Here is a 23,281-nt window from a genome sequence, read left to right as displayed (position 1 = left end):
CCAGGTGAGGACTGAATTGTATCCCTTTCAGCTGTATTATGTTCAGCTGAGAATCCCAAGCATTTGCCCCAGCTGCTGTCCATTTCTTTTGAAGGACTTGCAACTCTAGGATTTGCATAATTTTGCATCCCATATTTCTTTCCTTCTGCACCCTAAAGGAACCGCTGCAAGACATCTACAACTTTCTTCAAATCCACAGAATCCCGACAGAAAAAAATCCAGTCCAGAGATGACTGATCTTCATAAATTAGCTAGAATAGCAATGTTCTCCCCTCTTCCAATTGAACTAGGTGAAAACAGGAACTAAGAAGGGCGTAGGTCAGAGTAAAGCACAGCCTGAGGCTTCTTGAGGTCTTTGACCTATTCTTCCCATACTAGTATTATTATGCTGACACTTGGCAATAAAATCTTGTTATATAAATTATTTCAGCAGCATAGCCATATTAGAACTATAAAACAGCTTCTCCAGGCTTTATCAACATCACCTGATTTTTTATTTTTTTAAGTACAAAATATTTTTGCACAGAACATACATGCATATGTAGCATTCCTTTGTATTTTCATGTTCCTGTTGCAACTTCTTTTGACACAATGAAAACTTGTTTTGAAAATACTGAACATCTATAACAATCCCTTTTGGGTGTCAGACAAGAGGATTTGTCCTCCCATGACTACACAGGCACAGCCAGCTGGTTTGCTTCATGAAACCCCTATTAATTCATCTCCTGTGTAGAAGATATTTACCATAACTTCCCAAACTCTCTAGGATTTGCTGTTTGTTTATAACAGAGCAAAATCAAAGATGACAGCCTCCCTTTTTTTTTTTTTTTTTACATAATTGTTTTCTTTTTTAATTTAATTTCTCAGGAGCTATCTAATTCAACATGATTAGTAATAATTAACAAAAGGAACTTAAATTAATAAATTGTTAAATTAATTTCAATAGTGGGTATGTATTGTATGTATTTAGGTCATGTTCCATATGAGTGCTCATCAAGTCCTTAGCAGGTGGTTCTACCCTCCTCCTGCACCTCTATGCCTTGCATTTAACAAGGGCTGGACACAAAAGTGTGGAAACCTACTGAAAGCTCATTCTTTTAACATGCCTCATGCCAGCGTTCAAGGCATAGTTTTTTCCTTGTAAACTCAGACGCGAGACATTTAAACTTATTGCTATTTCTACTATATATAATGTAGTGAAAAACGTATTTCCATTGGGTGAACTATGTTGCCTATTTATCCACAGTCACTTCCACAGCATTCCTCACCAAGACTCACAAACACTCCTGACAGAGGAGGACAACCCAGTCTCCTGCTTTGGGATAATATTGGGGTAACAGGAGACTAATTCTACACCAGACATTTTATGACACCACTATTAGGAGAAAATGATCACTAGTACAAACTATCTGCCTCTGCAGTTCCAAGATATTAAGACAATTGAAGCAACAAATGGTTCTCAGCACTAACTTTTGGTTGCGTAGCTTGGATGAGGCTGTAGCAGGCAGGCCCACAACATGGCCAGGTGCCAAGTGGCAAAGGCTCGGGAGCTAATGAAAATGAGGATTATTATGGCACGCACTAGGCATTCAGGAGGCAGCAGCACTTCTAAACCACTGTTCGAATGCAAACATCACTAAAACTTATCCAAGTACAGCAGCAGAACAATAAAGGGACCTTCCAGGATTTATCGCTTCAAATATACGTAATGATACTTGGCACATATTCATGTTTCTAAACTAAGCTTCTTCATGGTATGCTCTTTGGGATGTGGTTTAGAATTTCCTTACTAGGCAGCTTTATCTATAGCAAATATTTTGCTTTTATGTGAAACAAAATGTCTATACAGTTCTCGACTTTATACATCTCCAAAACTGGCAATGCCAAGCAAACATCTGAAGTGTTTATAAAACAGCAAGACAATAGTTCTTAAATTACTGCTACTGTAACTGGCTAAACATACACATGTACAAAGAAGTCAGCACACAATGCCATTATGCTGCTAGCAATTTTTTTTATGGGTGCCAAACAAACTCATCACGTAATCTCCTTCTCTCCTAATATTTCTATCTCTCTACCTCCTTTTGCTGCAACTTACCTACAAGGAGTTTTTTAAACCTCCTGTGTCCACTTCCACCTGCCAGTCTACACAAGGCACTGACTGTACAGCCAGGCTGATGGACAGGACAGTAATCAAGCATCAAGAGAGCTGGAGGTCTGCAGTGGGAAGCTGATTTTTAAGATGTACTGTTGCCTGCAGCTCAGTTCATAATATTACATCACAGAAAGTAATCTCCAAAATTACAAACAAAGCAAAACACGTTACCAAGACCATAACAGGAAACAGAAGTAGTAGAACTAGGGAAACCAAGTACACATATCAAGTTTAATGTTTAAACTTCACTCACATCCAAAAGCTTTTTTCTGTATTTTACTAACGATGTCTTTTTCCTCCAGAAGTTTTTGTTGGAGTGATTACCATTTCTGATTCAAGTAACACAGAAAGGTACAAGAAATGGCTATATTTAGACATGTTTTTCAATGGTTAGGTGATTGCAGAAATAACAGGTGGCTTTACTCCACATGAAGCAAACAGAAACAAAAATCAAATTTTAATTTGGTTATACACTTGTGTCTCTGTTCCAAAAAACTATGATATCAGTTGATTTTATAAATAAAGTCAAGAATTCAACATAGCTCTGCTCTAAAAATTAAGATGACTTTGCTGCTTATGCTACCATAAAGCAAAATGAATCTTGACATCTGTTCAAATCATGAAACAACCACAAATATAACAACCTGGCTAAAGGCAAAATAGAAAGGAAGGGAACTGCTGTGGAGCCAGGACTGTAGATCATCATGTAGGCTGGCAATTAATGTTTACTTTAAAGCAGCAGTAGAAGTAGGGTCATCACGTTGTAAAAGACAGTAATTTGGTTCCAAGAATATACGTGCTCTCAAATGCATGGACCTTTACTGACAACTGCAGACAAAAATTACAGCTACCGGACATACTCAGTGCATATAGACCAAGGCCAGGAATGATGCAAACAACTTTTTGAATGATCTGGAAATCAAGATTCTGGGATTTATTCTCTCATAGGTTTCTGATACAGATATAAAGGAATTTACGAAGGTGTATTGCACAGAAATATCTCACAAACACAGTGGCTCTAAGTGTCCCAAAACATACATAGCAAAATGAACCTCTCACTTTGAAACAGTTTTATCAAAGCCTTCTGCTTGCCAGTTCAAGAGATAAACACTTCACTTCCTTCACCTTCTCCACAATGTACATAAATAGACTTGCTTCAGTCAGACGAAGGCTTGTGGTCTCTAGATCACAGCAAATCTTGCTTCTGCTTTCTTAACTTCCATTTTCCCTGCGGGGATTACTCAGTGCTGGGGTAGCGGGTGTCTGCGAAGGGGGCACTGGAATATCTCTGTCACAGCACGGTCACTCCACTTCCTTACCAGTGGATCATGAGAATGATTCCAAAGTCATCACGGAAAAATTCAATCTTCATACAGTCTTTTTAAATACAGTGCTAATTCACAGGAAATTTCCAGTCCTATGAGCTGCAGTGTGACAAGCCTGCTCTATTTTTCCTATTTGCCGAAGTGCCATGGCCATATTTTTCCACTCCAGGTAAAGGTTAACTTCTTAAAGAGATACTGTTTATACAAGATACCTATTATTTCCTCCTAAACCAGGATACCTAAGTGCATGCTGAACTCTTCTGTTGGAGAGCAACTTAGCAAATTATTTAGTAGATTTGAAGGAGGGAGTCAATGTCAGACAAGATGCAACTAGGAATCTCTTCTAAGTATAGAAGGCAGGGTAAAGACTGAGATGAAATAAGGAGGGGGGAAGGCAGGGACAATATAAGAAGTAGCAGAAAGCAGAAAAGACTGGGCAAAACCACGTTCAGGAGTGAGGCTTGTAAGGAAAGACAAGAGTAGAGATTCAAGAAGAGAGGAGATCACAGAAGTAATAATAGAATTTGAATGATCCTTAAGAGATTATTGAATCCCTTAATTGCACTTCAGAGACAGAATTGAAGGCTTACACCACAGATGTATCCACAACAAGCCTGACAACCAGCATCCCTGAAAACAAAGTTTGCTTGCAGGTAAAAGGACTTATTTCATCATGCCATCCACTTTGCTTTGCCAGATCGCTTATCAACGGAGGCCAAAGGCAACATACCAAAACATAAAAGAAACCTCCTTGGATATTCATTGAGACAAACCAGTCAGAAGAAAAGGGATGAGATGCCATACATCTGTGACTATATAAAACATATTAAAGAAGTTATTTCTCTTCTCTACTTAAAATATATATTTGTTATTAGAAGCAAGAGAAAATTCTCAGAAGGTCAGATACCTCTCCAAGTGGGGAAAACAGACAAGAATAAACTCTTAAAACTTACATGCTAAAGCAGAGTAGTGCAGATGAAAAATCAATTTGAGGAACAAATCAGTTGTGGCCCTACAAATAAAAACTTGTCAAACAGTACAAAAGCCAGTCAAAGAGTAAAAAGAATTCTCAGAAGAAAAAAGTCACAAAGAATAAATAAAATGATTTTGCATCCAAGTTCACCACAGAGGTGCTTAAAGAGGCTGCCACACCAGAACCTTGCTTTACAAGGGATGTACTGAAAGATCTAGATCTGACTCGCGCAGAAATGTCAGCCAAAAAGGTGACAAACAAATCAACAAAAACACACATAAGCAAATCAGAATTGATAGTATCATCTCAGAATTACAGAGAAACTCAAGTGTCAGAAAGTTAAATTTTAATAGCTTGTAACCTCATGCTTAAAACAGCTTGGTACCAGAGAAGTGTGATGTCAATTAAAAAAAGGTCTGGGAGGACAGAGGGAACTGAGGACCAGTAAATCTCATGCCTGTACCTTACGAATTAGTAGTAACTGTTATAAGAAACCATAAATTTATAAAAAGCCCCAAATTATTGGATGTGAAAAAATATGATATATTGGTTAGGAGTCAAACCTGTGCTTCACAAGTCCCCTATTTTCTTAAGGTACCAAAACCATGTGGACAAGAAAGATTCAAGTGACACAGACTGCAGGCATTTGGAAAGGTTTTTCAAAGGCTTTTAAAAAACTGAATTACTGCGGCAGGAGAAAAGATCCATGAGAGGATCAAGATAAGAAAAAAAAAAGATAGGAATGAATGATGAGTACTATTAGGGTAAAGTCACCTGAGAACCACACATAAATGGGTGTTTTGACCTGTGCTGTTCAATGCATTCCTACGTGATCTGCAAAAGTGAGCAAAAGAAGGTGGCAAAGTTTGTTAATGCTAACAATTTAGTCAGGGAAGGAAAAATGAAGCACAATTATGAGGAACTGCAGATGGTTCTCACAGCACTGGGAGACTGGGAGAGAACATACCAGGTGAAAAGTCAGTATTGACAAACATGAAAAGGAGATATGTGAGGAAAAAGGCGTAATTTTACACACACAAAAAACACAGGTTCTAAAAAACACACAGTAAGGAGACCTTGGTGCTAAAATGCCAGTGTAACCTCCAGTTGTGCGCAGAAAATGACATCAGATGTCATGAGAACCAGAAAAAAGAGTAAACTAGCCAATACCACTACATCACCATATAAATGTGTGGCAAATGTATAATGAGTAGTGTGCAATTCCCTGTTTCAGAAAGAATACGATAGAAATAGTAAAGGGATGAATACACAGGGCAATGGCGATCAGAAACATGGGAAAGTTCTGCAGAAGGAAGGAGTGAGCAGAGCAGGAGAAAAGGTGACAGAAATGTGAAGAGGTTCATAAAAGCATGAAGGTTATGGAGGGGATCAGCAGGCATTATTTGTTGCCTCTTTTCAGCCAGGGGGTAACAACTGGAGCTAGCAGGAGGTAGAAACGCAAGAAGTCAAAAAAGCTTGTTCTTCACACCACACATTATCTGTGCTATCCCTTGCCACAGAATTTTGTAATGTTGTGATGTGGGTTCAAAAAGTGATCAAGCAGAAGGAAAGTTAGGTAGGGCTATTAAACAGAAATGTACCAATTCAGGATATAGAAATCCTTGAAGATGGTAGAACATGCCAGGAAAACATGACTACATGCTCTGCCATGCTCTTCCACAGGCATTGGCTACTGCCTATTGACAGAGACATGATACTGGGCTAAATGAACGTTGAGTTTGACCTGGTATGACTGTTCGTTGTGTTTAAACAGAGCAATTACAAACATTAACCAAAAGACAAGACCATGGAACTCACCTACTGTTTTTACTTAGCTATTAATTTTGTAATTGACCAAGTGACAGTATTTATCAGGGCTATTAAACCTCAGCTCCTTCCAAGACCACATATTTCTCTCTACTCTTTTCTCTCAAGCAAGAGAGGACATTTTTCTGCATCAGTTCCTAACTATAATTCCCTGCTCTAATATAGATCTAGCAGCTTTGATAATTGTATAATGGAGTTCTCTAATGAAGCCAAATCAGACAGTTCATCACAGTATTTCCAGAACACCTAATCCTGGTTATGTAGGAACCACCTACATTGAATTCTAGCCTTTAATTTCTACAAAGGCGTTGTCTTCCAGCAAAGTGCTATTATATTCCACTTCTACCAAGCCAACTCCTCCAATCTACTCTGTGGACTTCTGTCAATATATGAGAGAATCCTTCTTTGCAGAAAGAATATTTACTAGATATCAAAACACACATATATACAGTTCACACTTATACATAATATCTACATAAAAACACAGAAAAACTACTTGCCTAACAGATTTTACTTCTATGCACTTCTGATAGTGCCTATACTCCTCATCTTTAAATAGTTGTTTTTCTTTTCCCACAGTGAAAGCTTTAATGAGAAGTGACCAGAAACAAATACCCAGGCCCTTCTGTCTTGGCTGAAATCCACATAATGCATGACAGCACTGAAGATCCCTGGCAGGCACCTGTCAGAAACTAACAGACCATAACTTAAGAGTCAGACTTAATTATCCAAGGAGACATTTAAAGAAAAGTACGTGAAAAATATGACTCAAGAATTGCAACTATCATGTGTACTCTGTGCGCTGTATGTTGTAGTGTATGCAGAGGAACAATGTAAAAATAAAATAATATCCTGGGAAAATTGTAATTAAAAGCTGTATCTATTTTGCCTATTATATAATACAACCAAAATAATTTTGTTATTAAGGTTTTCTGGTAAATCAACTGCAGAACATGCTACAAGGACAAATGCAATCATTCAGTATTTTAACAAAAAATAATTTGTTCCAATTGTCTTTCTACTTTTCACATATAATTCTGATCAGCTGACACTTTCACAGAAAATAAGAGTTTTGATTTAATGGTCTGTAAAATCAAATTAACTTATTTGTAAGCTTCACACAGCTGGGTCGCCACTTCCCTCCTCACTATGACTGTCTCAGCATATTGGTCCTTTAGTGTTCTGGAAGAGATCCCACCGGAGGCAACAAAATGGCAGCCTTACTTGATTTCAGGCAAAGAAATCACTTTTGTTCGGTTTCTGATGTGAGACTATCAAAAACCAAAGTTAAACAAGTGACCCAGCTCAGCACCTCACCTCTTAGTTGGTACCTACCCCACTGCTCCTATCCAGGAGGATCCTCTGAGCCTTGCAAATGTTCACAGACATACCCACACATAGGGAAGGATGATAATCCCTATGTTTTCTGCTTCTGTTCCCTACTCTCATTCTTCTAAATTTCTTTTTAAGTGTAAGGTAACATGCAACAGAGCCAAAGACAGTAATGAAAAAGGCATTGTGAGGAGAGGATATGTAGATGCAAACACGTTAGTTTTCGGAAATCCGCTCTTTAAAGATGCGTAACATGCACGAAAATCATACAATACATGAAAATACAATTCACTACTTTAACAAGCAGGAAAAATACTGAAATACAAACAAAATAATATCAAATTATTTATTAGCTTAATTACACCTATGAAAGGGAGAGGATTATAAAAAAGGTGCAGTGTTTACATGTAAACTTTATAATGAGATCCAAGGTTGCATAAGTGGAAAACAAATGTTTCACGGAAATAAAGAAACTTGCTACTTTAAAAGTATCCAAAATGTAGTAAGGCATATTCTGCCTAAACGTGAAAGAATTCTGACTTAATAATAAAAAAATGGATGAGTTGAAAAACTGGTTAATGTCAATATAAAAAAAAAAAATCATTAGGGCACTCGAAATTTACTGAATACAACAGCAAGTCTTTGATACATTACAACTGAGTTTGTCTAAACAGCAACACAACAGTTGTCCCCCCCCTTTTTTTTTTCAAATATCCTTTTATTAGACCAATAGATGCATTTCCTCTCCCTACCAGGGAACATTAAAGCTTAAGGCAACAATTTCAGTCAAAGAGCAACTAGCGTCTTCACATGGCATACATCTAATTTGACGATATTTAAGGAAAAAGTATTGATGAGGATGAAAATGCTACAGCCCAGTGCACCAGCCTGACACTTTCTAATCACAGCACGCTTGTGCTGAGCACGAACCATAGCTGCAGCCACGCTGGTGATACATACGTAATTCGCACAAGATGTGTCTGCATATAATCTTAAACTGCACTTGACCTTATGTCAGGGCAACAGCCAATATACAGTTGAGAGCACTTGAGCCCTTTTTCAGCTTTCACCCTTACAGTGTCCTGAGGGACATGTAAAATTAACACCACATTCAGCAAACACCGGTGAATGGCCCGGGACAACAATGTTATTCAGAAACCAGTTTTATCAGCCACCTTGAAAAAAAGAGTATGAACCCTCGGAACAACTTCCTATTGTTATACCAGTTTTACATCCTCCTGCTATTTTTAATGATGAGTAAGTGGATTTATGTAGGATAAAAGAGTAAACTGAGTCCTGACTTACTCTCCCTGAAGCATAACCTAAGTTTACAGAGCAGCACTGGGTTGGACAGAAATTGGGCCAGAGTGCATCTAAAAACTGAACTTAGTTGGTATAAACAAACAAGCTTTATTTACAGTGTTCCTTCATAAAATCCCAAGCTTAGAGTCTGCATGTTCTTTAAAGACTCCATTTATGTACACTTGAATGCCTACTTAAGCAAAATACAAGAGAGCTTTCCCATGGAAACCGCACAGAGATGTTTTACTTCACACGTACACCACAAACAAGGCTGCTAACTTTCCATAATTTACTGTATTTTCTTAAGATTGCTATTGTATTTTAGGACCAAATCTTTTGAAGAAGCTGCTTATGCAGGAGGCCACAGACATATAAATAAATGACCTAAGAGAGGTAAAGCCTGAGATGTGAACTGAGAGGAAACAGCATCTTGGCAGCTTGTAAGAAAATTTCAATATTTTTGGTTTCTCTGTTTCTAGCTGGAGGAACAGCTTAAAATTTTGCATTTAGTTGAGAAACAAGAAAACTGTAGGCATTCTTAATCACATTATTTAATCAGGACTTGATTCGTCCCTTAGAATTAAATCAAGCCAGAGGGTAATCCCTGGGCTAAGACAATGGCAACCTTCAACTACCAGATGCTATCTCTCAGAGAGGATTCTAAGTCAGTGGGCCTCAAAGGTGCCACATGATTTTAAACACTACTTAAGAAGGCACAGAGAAAGAGAAACTAGATTTTGTGGACTTATCAGGCAGGTCTATATTGGTCCAATTACTTCAGCAAGAACACAAGCAGTTCTTCTCTGTGAATGAAAAAGATACTGCTAAACTGATACTCCAAATTGAGAATTTGCCTTTTAGATTTAGGTGATATGTGCCTAAATGTGAATGCATATGATCTACTTCTATATATGTATGTATTTAGGGGAGTAATTTTGCTCCTACTTACAATTACCACTGATTGTCTCAAGGCTACAGCAAAGGGTTAAGTTCTAACTTCAAACGAGATGCCTACCTCTGCTCCGAGATGCCTACCTCTGCTCCGGGGCCACAAAGATAAGCAAGGATTCCAAGACTTTCAAGTTTAGTCCCTGAGTTGAAGGAATTGGATGGGCTCACCTGTTTGAAAAAAATAAACAGACCCACCAAACTACCCTGGGAGAAGGCTAGACACAGAATCAAAGTCCCTTTGGCATGAACTTAAGACAGCTCTGCCCATGAATAAGCAGGCTATGTTGAGTTGCTGAAAACAGAGGCAGGGCTCACCAAATCTGCGGATGAGGAACTCTCCGAGTGACAGTATTTCAAACCTGGTGGTGCTTCTATATCCTCTAAAGCAAGGTGGCATACATACTTCCTTCAGTACGTGACTGAACAGCTAATGAACCCAGCTGGTGCCAGAGCAAACAAAAGCCATCCTTGATGGTGTCTTAAGCTACAGCGAGGAAGATGGTGTAAACTGACCCCTCAAGTGTCTGAGAGTAAGGGCGGAGAATTTGGTCACGTACTAGAACGTCAAGTGGGAGATCCTGTGGCCCTAGAACAGTAGGGCCAGAAAGAGAAACAGAGTTGTTTTATCACAAAGGATGCCAAGCACTTGGGAGACCATTTGGCTAAGAGGGAAAAAGACTACATATAAGCAAAACCTAATGGACAGTATTTAGAAGCACAAACAAATTGTCTCTGATTTATCCAGGCCTAAACTTACTTCAGCTGAGCAGAATTTCATTCATTGTTTCCAGATGCTAAATCACGTATTGTTCTTTTCTGTTTTCATTTGGGATGTTCTGACACGGTGCTTGGACTAATATATTTAATTATAACTCTTTCCTATATATCTACATCTATTCCCATATACTTGGTCCATAATGCAGATATAGTAAAAATAAAGTAGAATGAAAAATTGTTTGGTCATGTTGAAACACACCAACCTATTCTAAGAAGCCCTAGCAAAATTTTAAACATTATTTACCTAAGTTGCTCAATTGTGTTAAAAATCTTTCTTAAAATATGCTAACATGTATTATAGCATCATACTTGTCTTGATACAGATTTATTTATGGTCCCTACTCAGGAATCACTAATTTTTCCTGCAAGCAAAGCACTTTTAACTAGAGCAGCATTTCTGTCTCTTCACAGCTCAGTAACAGTTATTTCAGACATCGTGGCATACTTTCTTCCCCCACTTCTCATCATTTTTCTCTTATTACGTATCCAGGGTAAAACTTAGATGCAAAGGCTCAAACATAAGAGTGAACCTCACAAAACATACATGTGATAGTAAGTGTACACACTTAGTGTTTTTTAAAAGAACCATTATAATACTTCTAAATTTCAAGTGCAGGGCACAGAAGTCCATTTGTATACACCCACTCAAAAATGAATGCACTTAGCAGACAGCACATAGTTACTCGTAAGCTTCCAGCTGCAAAATAAATGCATTTTGTAGTATGGTCATAAAAAAAGCCACAGTAATGCTTCCAGTTATAGCCCAAGAAATGCTCCCGGTTGTTTTTTTTTTTTTTTTTTTTTTTTTTTTTTCTCTCCACAAAATACTCCCAATATTCTGCTAGAGAAAAGAAACAAGTCCATACACAAAAAAAATAATCTTTCATCAAGAAATGGCTCTCCTAGACAGTATGGTCATAAAACCAAATACTAGCAAAAAAATTTCTATGACAGTGCATCAAAATTCAAAATCAAATGTCACTTGATGTTCCCTATAAAATTTAAATTATCATAAAAAACTGCAAACGCTTCAGTCAATTGTTGTTTTCTTCCATCATTTCCAAATTACAATCAGTCTCTGACCATGCCATTCATTTAATTTACTCAGCTTGAACTATTTTCATTTGACTCTTATCTACGCATCTTTGCTAATTTAATTTAATCTTCTGATTGTCATTCAAAATGTTCATCCCAATATGCCTTACTATTTATGCACTTTGATGCCTTTACTTGCTGATAATCAGCCTGCTTAAATCTGTTGCTGTTCCAACATTTTTACACTTTGAAAAATCAAAATACTGCAGCAAGGCTGTTGCCTGTGTTGCTCCATCCAGATGAAATCTGTTTTGCTTCATTAGAAGATAACATATAGTATTATAATACTAGGGATATGGGGATAATATATAGTATATATACAAATTATCCTCTCTCTCTATCCCCTACAATACAGGGCTAATATACACAAAAGGAGCACCAGTGCCCATACCAACTTGCCCTTGCAACAGAATCACTCAGGGGAGGCTGTCCTGTCATCTTTTTCTAAAGGGGATACTTGGACTGAAGTGGTGCGTCCCCAGGGCTTGCAGAAAAACTGCAGAGGAAACAGTCAGATCCTCTGTTCCCTAGCCAACAGAAAAAGCAGCAAAAAAAAACCCAAACCCAACAAACCATTTAGACTTTCAGATAACTTTCTCTAGTTCTGAAAGGATTGCTTCCTTTGCTGGACTGGTGGTTTTGCTCTACCTCCTCCTATCCTTCAGTGTCTTTTTATTACAGCCTTATTCCACATCTTTCAAGTTTTTCTTCCTTGCTCTCTCCATTTCACATGCTTCCCTTCAGGGTCGCCCCCGACACCCACACAAAACCACAGAGTTACTTTGACTGACTGCTGCAATGCAGATTACTCTTGCTGGGAGCTATCTTGTCTATTTAGATCGGAAGTTCTTTGGCACAGAGGCTGTTACCACTCTGTGCCTGTACAACGCCTAGGAGAAAGTGTCTTCTTTTGATCAGTCCTCTGGCACTAAAGTAGTAAGCATGATTAATAAAGTATCTTGTCTATACTCATATACAGGAATGCTAGGACTGTATGAGAACAAAAACAGGTTCAGCTGTTATAACGCTGGAAATGTACAGTTAAATCCATGAAATTTCTACCAACAGATGACCATGTAACAAATGGAATATTTAGCAGGAAAAAGCAATCTAACTTACTTTGCTCTCTTGGCCATTTCATTGCCATCCCAGCGGGGGCTGTAAGGGTAATTCTTCTGGGCTTGCGAGTAGAGCTGACCACTGTTAGTGAAGTGGTAGACAGACTGAAACGTTAGGGTTGGTTGGTCTCGAGGAAAGTACAGGGGTAGATCAACTGAAATTAAAAAAAAAAAAAAAAGAAAAATAAAAAAAACAGTCATAAAAATACACCATTGCATTTTTTAAAAAAATTTTTTTTACTGGGAATATATCATTCTTTTCTATTGATTTAAAGGTGACAGAGAAGGAGAAATCAATGATTACTTCTAAAATACACTTTCGTATTTCTTGTAAGTAATGATTGCACAATACTGCTATATGGGATGCTTTGCTTTATCAAAACATTTTTGTAAAGTGTATAATTAAAAAAAAACGGTTTAGCTAGTGTATTTCTACGTTAATCATAATGTTCATACCATAATTATTTAGTCATAGAAAAACAGCAGTTACTTTCCTTTATAGTTAAATTTTCCCTTTCAAAAAATCAAAAATACATTCTCTTTATGCTTTCCACTCAAGAAACAAATTTCTCTTTACATGCTTTAGCCAACTCATTTTAGTGCCCCCATGGACATCAAAAACAATATCATTCTAATTTTACAGTTGTCTTGAGACCTAAAGTGGTTAAATGATTTGATAAAGGATGTAGAAACATTCAGTCACATGAATTGGAAAAGATCTCAACTCGCTATCATCTGCTACACAAAAAAACCCCCACAAAGCCAAAAACACACTGCAAAGTCATTAATACCCAAAATATCTACCTAAAAATAAAAATCAGAACCTCTTAGTTCCCTTTGCTTATCACTGTCTCATGATCAGCTAGGTCTGGCAGAACAATAAAATAGTCTACAACACTTAATAATATGGTCAGGAACTGGTTTTTAACATTTTAATTGCTAGATTTATAGTGCAGATTTTCTTGGTCTACTTTTAATTTCAGGAGGCTTCAAAAATCTGTAGTTAAATTATGACAACAGATTTGAATTACTTACATTAAATGCCTAATCTAACACCAAAATTAACAGAATAATGTGCATTTCTTTTAAAAGTATAGATTTCATTTATAAAGCACCAACAATTGTACTTTTTGTTAACCTCCAAATCACAATTCCTTAATTCTGCACAATGAAAGAACACTGCAACGGAACAGTAGCTCCCTGTAAATCTTATATAATTTCTCCTAGTGGTGTAGCAATGAGTGAAACAAATTAATAAGATTAAAATTCATTCATATAAGCCTGGGTTCTCAGTATTCTCTCTTTGTCACTTCACAGTCCTTTTTCAAGACTCCTAAGTTAAGACAGGTTGTAATAGCTAAAGTAGGAATCAAAGCAAGTGGCAAATCAGTACAAACAGAATTTGAAGAAAGGGAAAGGAACATTACAGGACTAAAGCCATCCTTAGGCTTTAGTCCTGTATCTCCCCTCCAGTATGCTTGGTAATGTCCTGTATTTTCTACTTTTAAAAACTTCATGGAACAGAGATTCCAGCACTTCCTTTGAAATCTCTGCTCATAGACTGAGATATCAGCATAAGACAGATTTTATTTTTCTAGATCCCATGCTGTCATCCTGCTAGTCCCTTCATTTTTCCATTTTTCTAATCATATTTGAATACTTGGAAGAGCACCAGCCAAACCTAGCTCCTTTTTCCTTAAATTACTCTCCAAGCTCTAGAAGCAAAACCATTTGCAGGCATGAAGTACACAAAACTGAACGTGATATTCCAGCTGTGGTCTCAAAATAAAACTGATCACCGTAGCCGACATCATTTGCTCAGTTCATGACCCAGTGTCTGAGCTACACGTGGTAGCTCCCGGAGTCCTGGTGACTCAGCTCACGCAGCAGCTTCCAGCAGATACTTAAGCAGTAATGACATGGGTAGAGTTCTGCTAATTTGAGGGCAGATCACCACTGTAACAAAGGTTAGACTCAAAGATTGCTCTGTCAAATTCCTCTTTATAACATGATTATTAAATAACAACCCTGAAAAACATTGGCATATCGAGGCCATTTATCAACAAGCAAGCTGTCTCCTCCCCTTGCAAACGGTACGCGTGTGCCACAGCCTCAGAAGGACGGCACCATGGAAGAGTATGAAGCAAGGAGACAGGCTCTCTGTTTTAACGTTATAAAAACACTTCTTCAGTTCTGAGTGCTTAAACTCTGTTCTTCTTTCTTATGTACTATTTCCTTAAAGGAAAACTACTCTGTAGACTTGCGTATTTTATCACTGTGTGAAAGGAATAACAACCTTTAGCAAAACACTCGAGTAACAGTTCAGTCCTTATACTTAACCTTTTACTTGAGAATCTCAAACTTGCATTAACTTTCCTTTGAAAACCTCTGTCTACATAACCAGGGCAAGCAGCAGCAGTTTTCTTCCTGTTACCTAAAATTAAAGGTTTGCACTTAAGAGAAAGTATCTACCAGCAGAAATGCTGTTTAAATGAATAATAAAGACATTGCTATCACTACAGAGACACTTCCATTCGTTACAAGAAGCCTTTCTTTTATAAAAATATTTTTCCAACGCTGGTATCACCGAAATGTAACAGAAAACATTTTCTTCTTTTATTAACCAAAACCTGCATAGGAATTTTCGGGAATTACTTAAACTGTTAAATCAGATAATCAGATTTAAAATTGTACATCCTACATCTGGCCAACAGCAGTATCATCCTGAACTGCAAGTAAAATTCTGAGAAATTTGACCTACCTTTGATTTCTAATACTACCCTTCACCTAAAATCCCCAAACTCACATTTTTCTAACCCAAGTGTTTCCTTAATACAAGATGTGTGATGAGCCCAGACCAAGTAAAAAAACCTGTCCCTAATTCTGGAACACAACCACACCTAAAAGACCAGTAAACAGGAAACAGCCTTGAGTTGCAAAGTGTTATACATATCTCAAGGTAGCCAGCTATTATTTCAGCAGTAGGAAGGGAAGGCAAGAACTCACTTCCGTCGCAGTGGATGCCCATCCATTGACACTGTGAGTGCACAGAATGCTTCAATTTGGGGTGGAGTGTGGGAGTGTGGAGTGCACATGAAAAATAAGCAAATACCATTGGTAATCAACAGTAGAAAGGTGGTCTGAAATTAAAAGATCAAATTCTGGTCATAGTTGCAAAGGTTGATAAAGAATATTTTTCCTGTTACCTGGTCACATAGGCAATCTGACTCTCAGTCTGTGCATTAATACAAAATCAGATCTGCTTTCATGCGATATGTGAGGTGGCAAAGGTAAGTGTTATCATAATTATATCCTGGACAACATTTACACTTTGTAATGAAAAATGTATCACAGTTAAAAACAACACACTGCTTTTGTAAATCAACAACTGAACTAGCAAACTATAAAAGCCTGCTTTGGTTTGGCATGCTAGTTACCTAAGTACAAAAACATATTCATACTGAATACAAGTACTATTTCCAAATAACAGCTGACTCACAAAGTACCCTGGTGATATGTCTGCAGAAAATAAGCAGATGACTCACGTCTGTAAATTCCTGAAAGTACCAATAGACCCCTTGCTTAGTCATCTTTTGCTTGGATGTTGGGTTCACGAGCTCTGTAAACTATAATGAGGCATCTAGCTCTTAGTAGGACTCTCTCTCCCTTTTTTCTTCTCTTCTAAACAGTGCAAATTATCTCCCTAAAAATAACTTCATCTACGTAAGTGAGTCACTTCAACTAGCAAGCTTATACAAGTCATGCAGTCAAGCAGTAATATTTGGTTAGGAAGGTAAAAATCTCGCTGTCAAACTACACTTTAAAATGAGAATTATGTCAGAGGAAGTCCCATTTACCCCTTCTCTCACAGAAATAGAAACATTTCCTTTGGAAAATTTAAACAATTAGCTCATTCAGGAAAGTAAAGCTTTCTAATTCAGTTCCATACTCAAAGTAATTTAATCCCGATGATTTCTGACTTTGGCTTTCCTAAGCATCACACTATTAACATAAGAAGAGCTCAAAGAAACAGATGGAAGAAAGAAGCCAATACAACAGTAAAACACTACTTTCTCCCATGTTACAATTTACAGATCCCTTCTTAAAAGTCAAGTTTTAGAAAGCCATAGCGCAGAGAAAATCACATCTTTATGAAAGCTCCACATGAGCAGAACTTGGAGGGCTGTTTTGGGTAATTAAGCATTGGTTAAATTCTTTGGTGATTGAACCCTAATTTTCCCACACAGTTCACAAGAAAGCAAAAGAAAAAGGACTTACTTGTTGCAAATGAGTCATGTTGTAAAGAAATTTAACTACAGTTTATAAATAGTTGAAATTGCTCTCTTTTTTTGAAACATAAGAAACTATCAAGAAGTAACACACAAATTCACTTGTCTTGACTTATTTAGCATTTAGTACATACACATTCAAAATGTCATTATCTTAAAGCCAAAATCCTGAATCATTAATAACCAAAAAACTGCAATGAATCAGCAAGGTTTAATTGTTCATTTTCTTCAAGAACCACCATCTGAGATCTGGAACAGATTACCTAGTTTGTTAAGCTTACGTCAACAACTACATAGTTGATTTCAACAGTCTTATTAACTTTGAAATAATATCTTTAGCATCTAATTTTATAGCTTTTTCAACAGGGTATGAAAGGTGGAAGAGATGTCTTAGCAAAAGCATATACCAGTGCTGCTACAGGGTTTCTGAAGGAAAAATGCTCAGAAGAAAAAGGCAGATTTACCAGTGTTCCCCTCCACACCTTTAAGTACTGCAGGGAAGAGAAGGGAAAACAAAACTATGCTCGAAACACATCCTGACCATACAAATATTTCAAAGTTTAGATGGTAATATTTAGAAAATTTTCCATACACTGTTCCCCTGTTCTAGAAAAAAGGTTTATTCATCCTTTGTACGGCACCAGATAAATCTAGACATTTGTTTTCACAGAAGTCAACATTTACTCACTGAACGTTATGCACTGTTTGAATGCTTGGATGGTACTATACTGGTTATCTTATTCACCTTCTGGATGCTTCAATCTGCCGCAGTTTATTGCACCTGTGATTTGCTTTGCACTCAAACACCGTCTGAGCTGGATATTTTACTGCTGAGATTTCTACTTCTACAAGATTTCATGGCCTGCGCAACCTTAATTCAATCTCTACTTGCTTTATAGAGCAGTCTTCAAACATAAGATAACACAGTATTCTTTCCAGTTCAGTTCCCAGGCTGGACCCAGCTGGCCAAAGGAGACACTGTTCTGGTTTGCCCCATCTGACAGACTCTACCCCTCTGCATTTATTTACTGCACCACACCTAAGCCTTGCTCTGATTAAATATGCATTTATTTCTGCATGAGCTTTTCAATATGATTATTCTAATCGCCATAAGAGATGATGATAGCTACATAAAATATTTAAAAATTTGTTTCACAGAACCTTCATGGGTCGAGAGGCTATTTAGGGATTCCACCCAGGGAATGAAGAAACAAGGAAAGGATAGTCAACCTGTCTACTGATGCTGTGTGCAGGCCTGTGGGACCCAATTCTTGTGAGACTTAAGAGCAGTTAATAACTTAGATAGCCAAACACAACTCCTTCCAATGCTGACTGCCGTAGTAGGTTCTTCAGAATCAATGATCACTTGACATGTAAAAAATTTTAAGTTATTTCACCAAAAAAACGAGAAGGGTACAAAAAAGATGTGTCAAACTCAAATCTCCAGAGAACACTGGACAATCTTAGCCTGATACTATCCATTCAATTCCCAAAATCCCATGACTCACTCCTTACTTATCATCCAACTTTGGCCATAGACTGCCTCTGCATTCAAGTACTTCTGATGAAATAAGTAATGGAAACAGGAAACACATATTCCAGGCTCCAAAACTGTCTCTTATTAGTATATATTCATCATTTTTTTGCTTGTTCTTTTTTTGGTTCACGGCATTTCACATTCTCTCTGTCTTTACTTGCAACTCAGCACACACTGCTGGGAAAAACAACTTGTGGATTTGAATGCACTGCCTCAGACTGCAAAGTTCCTTGAACTCAGAGCTCTCCAGCTTTCACAATGCGTTAGTGTGGATGAGACCCACGTGAACTTACAATGCAACTCAGTGGCAACGCAGATACCATATTACATAATGCTCCTTACACATCTATCAAGCTCTATTTTATTTTAAAAAGAAAATTTCCAGTAGATTTTCTGACATGACTCCTCTTTTGGGAAAGCTGTTCCAAGCAGCCTGTATGCTGGGTGAAAAATCTTCACCTAACTTCAAAGGAAAACAGCGATCTCCAGTTTTTACACAGAAATTCCACTACAGAAGGCCTTTCAGGAACCATACTGATCACTGTACCTACTGAGGAACCTGAACTGATTCAGCCACAAGCATTTTGGGGACTGTAGTGGCTAGAAGAAATCTCTACAGGGCAGAATTTCAGGCTATTTTGCTTAGTGAATCCTTCCTCAACTCTTGTGTGCTGAAGGCCTTTAGACTACATTCCACTGGCAAAAAATGAAAGGGTGAATTTGGCTCAAAACACACATAGAATTACTAAATGCCACAGCTATCCTGCTCTGGTGTGTGATGATGTAGTCTTGCAAGAATGAGAGAGCAAGGATGACAAATAACATATCAATGGCATTAGTGTTGGACTTTAAGTTAACAGAGTACAGTCACAGGAATTTGAGTTTGTTAAATATTACTCCCTTCTGGAGAAAAACAGGTTATTTGCAGGAGCATGCTATTTTGAAATCAACATTTCAAAATTTCAAATTTGAAATGAAAAGCTGCTTATGGAATTTTAGCCAAGACACTTATGGTACTTTGGGTGTGTTGGTAATCACAGCTGGTTTTGAAATAATTAAGTCTGCCCTTCCTATGGGAAATATCCACCCTATTGACAAAGTCCACACTTGTGTAGTAAACAAGTAAGATGACTTATATACAAAATACTTCCAAATATATACTATGAGAATACAAGCAAATACTATGAAAAAAAGAAAAAACCATTTTTTTTTCTTAACTGCATCAGTTTTGTATCAACTGAATGTACAATACTGAACAACAGAAGATAAATATTGAAATGTGACCATAATAATGAAAAAATGGCCATATTTGGGATTACAGAGAGTAGATTTGTTTATTTGTGGATTTCAATGAGACTAGAGTAAATTTACCACTTAGTTTTCTTTGTTTTGGTTTGTTAGGTTTTTGGGTTTTTTTAAAATACAAATTATGTAACCCATTTTTATTTGAAGAGGACTGCATGGCACTGCTGTATCTATCTTGTGGTTCTCATTCATTCCAGTTATAACGGGAACTACAGTATAGTCTAGGCACCAATGGTAACCAGATTTATAACTACTATTTGTTTCGATTTTCTTCGGCACAGGCAGATGATACAGTTGCAAAAATACTCCATCTTCATCATAACCTGTATCTCTTGAAGCACCCCATCCTCTACCCAAAACCAGCATTTAAAAAAAAAGTGACAAAAATAGTTTAAATACCTTAAGTTACAACCATGTGCTGCAGACAGAGTATCTAATTCTTTGTTTAGTCTTACAGAGAAACTAAATAACAGCTGAAATAACGACATTCTTCAAGCCATGCTGTCAAAGACCATGAAAAAGTGATGATACTTAACCCAAATCTGCTTTATAATGTCTTCTTGCTTTGTGGTGTCATCACCCACCTCAATTATGTCATGCTCTTTTGGACTTTTACAGCAAGATTGGACTACCTCCTAAAAATATCCCATGGAATATCTCATAGTCACATATCAAGCCCAAGAAATGGCAGAATGGCCTCATAGGTCTTTTCCTTCTCTAATTTCTGTAACCATGATTATTTTGACTACGAGAAATGCTTTTTATTTTTACCTCACTAGCTTCAGCTAGTGACATCTATTTCGCTTTATTTTTACTTCAAATTCTCAAAGATCTTCATTCCCTCCCCCTTCCGTTTTTATTTCCTTTTATTGTTTCTGCTGTAACAGTTTCTATAGTAACTTCTCTAAGTGCTGATGAGACTGATGCTACTAAAAGCTGCCTCTTCTCCATCTGAATTGCTTGAAGCTTATACTTTAAATACAGTTGCAGTTCTTATGGGTGTAAAAAACAAGCTGTGCCCTTTCTCAGCGCAGGCTGCTGACAGTTGCATGTAACCAGTGGAGAAAAGGCAAAAACTTTTCCTCTCCCACTACAAAGACACATTGCTAAATGCTAATTTACATTACTTTCTAGCAGGATGAAGACTTCCAAAGCATGTTTCTACCTGAAAAGCACCTGTGCAGACACTTCATTAAGCTTATGAAGCTTGAGAATAAGTTCTTTTTCCCGTTTTAAATGCTGCCTGGGATTTGAAAGGAAACTGATTTATTTCATTCTCATCTGTGATCTGTGTGACACTATCCTCGGTCTAGAGGACCCTTTGCTGACACACATGCTATCCTGTTCTTTCAAGCTCTGCTCCACACAGGCTTACAGCTTTCAAATCACAACTCAGTGTAACCTTGCCTGATGCAAAAAGCCAACTAAGTCACTCCAGGTATTTTTAAAGCTAAACTGAAATCTACTGCAAATAGGCCCATTGCTTCTTCCCACTCCTGAATGTTACAATTTATTGGTTTTGCCCTTGAAGCCACCTTTCACAGTTCTAAAGGCTTATCCTTCTACTGCTTTTTCATGACCTAAAGAACTAGTTTGTGGAACATAATTTTTTAAGCCACGCTGTCTAGACTACCAAGTCATTTTTGGTGCTCTCTTGTCCATACTCCATTTGAGAATGAAGCAAGACAAATGGCAGGATCACAACCCTAAGTTTCAGGGAGCAGACTTTGGGCTGTTCAGGGATCTTGCTCCTCCCACGGAAGAATCCTATGGGATAATGGTCCTGGAGAGAAGAGGGGTCCATGATCACCTCCTCCAAGCTCAGGAACAGTCCACTCTAATGAGGAGAAAGCCAAGCAATGCAGGAGGCCTACATGGATGAACAAGGAGCTCCTACAAAACTCAAACATAAAAAGGAAGCACATAAGATGTAGATACTCTCTGAGCATGCAGAGATTGGGGTCGAGGATGTCAAACCTCACCAGGAGTTGAATCTGACAAGGGGAGTTCAGGACAATGAGGTGAGCTGCTACAGGAACAGCAACAGCAAAAGGAAGACTAGGGAAAATGTGGGACTGCTGCTAAACGGGGCGCCGGAACTGGTGACAAACGAGAAAAGCAGCTTAAGCACTCTCTCCCCATTTAGACATTTAAGCACCTTTCTGACCAGTTCCATCTCTAAATCAAGGTGTATTTCTTATTATTCAAAAGTAAATTATATTCATCTGTTTCATAAAAGGCATGCAGCAGTCACCTTTGTGTGCCATTGCTGTATCACATATGGATTCTTAGAAAAGATTTACTGTGGTGACAAAGTAATTGTCATTTGGTAGAAAGAGGAAGGAGATGGGAAGAAGATCTTTCTTTTCTTGATGCAGCTCTTATTTCTAGAAATTTCATATCTCTAATAATCCTGTGGTGTTCTGTATCATCCTGTTTTTATCTGAAAGCACTGCCTGGTATTGAACCCAAGACTGATCCACGTGAAACCCATGCTCATCATCTCCTCTCCAGACTGAAAACAAAATATTTGCTCTCTACTTGCTACTATGAGCAATTTTCAACTTGCTATATCTCACACCTTCAACATAGTTCTCACCTTAGAGAAAAACTATCTGTGAATGCCATGTGAGACGACAAAACATGTAGACATAAGACATAGAGTACGAAGAAAAACTACCACAATCTGTACTCACGTCCCAACTCTGCCAACAACTTTTTATGACCTAATTACTTTTTTTTTCAAAAAATTAGTGGATAAAATAGGATTATATCACTTCCCTATCGCAGGCATCTTTTCTGAGAATTATTAGTTATCTGTCATATACTTGGGCACATAGTAGTAGTACTCTAGATATATCTATCAGATAAGAAAAAGCAACAGTTCACTTTTCTGAAAATTGCAATTTTATAAGAACTTAGTACAAAACCTTTCAGTCCATTTGTTAAAGTGCTCATAGTTCCTGGAAGAACATCAATATATTACAGTTTTAAAAGTATGGTAAATATATGCGTTTCTCAGAAATTAAAAACGCAACGTCCACAGCAAAGTGACACTTAAAAATACTTTGTCAGTCCACCCACATCAGACCATCATGAAATACTTGTAAAAACTAATTCCTATCACAACAGTTGTTTCCTGTTTGTTGTTGATCACATCAAGTTTCATGAATCGTGTTGTGTTGCTTCTCTCTTTTTGTCAGAATTATAAATATGAACCTAAAACTAGTTTATACTGAGTGACATGATTACAAAATGAACACATGAGAAACTGAAAAAGAGGAAAAGAAAACCT

General features: G+C 37.5%; 1 protein-coding gene across 1 annotated transcript in view; it reads right to left on the bottom strand.

Moving 5' to 3' along the window:
- LOC104463106 (BRCA1-A complex subunit BRE-like) overlaps positions 1-23,281 on the bottom strand; it is a gene marked incomplete at its 5' end in the record, with an annotated part of 40,289 nt that overhangs the window by 5,622 nt on the left and 11,386 nt on the right. Inside the window, one exon of the mRNA XM_010075296.1 lies at positions 12,857-13,010. Coding sequence (XP_010073598.1) covers positions 12,857-13,010 — 154 coding nt within the window. The remainder of the gene's footprint in view (positions 1-12,856; positions 13,011-23,281) is intronic.

The sequence above is a fragment of the Pterocles gutturalis genome, unplaced genomic scaffold (assembly GCF_000699245.1).
Source record: "Pterocles gutturalis isolate BGI_N339 unplaced genomic scaffold, ASM69924v1 scaffold15832, whole genome shotgun sequence".
NCBI classification, from domain to species: domain Eukaryota; kingdom Metazoa; phylum Chordata; class Aves; order Pterocliformes; family Pteroclidae; genus Pterocles; species Pterocles gutturalis.
Note: the sequence above shows the minus strand (reverse complement) of the source record. Positions and strands in the feature narration are given on the sequence as shown.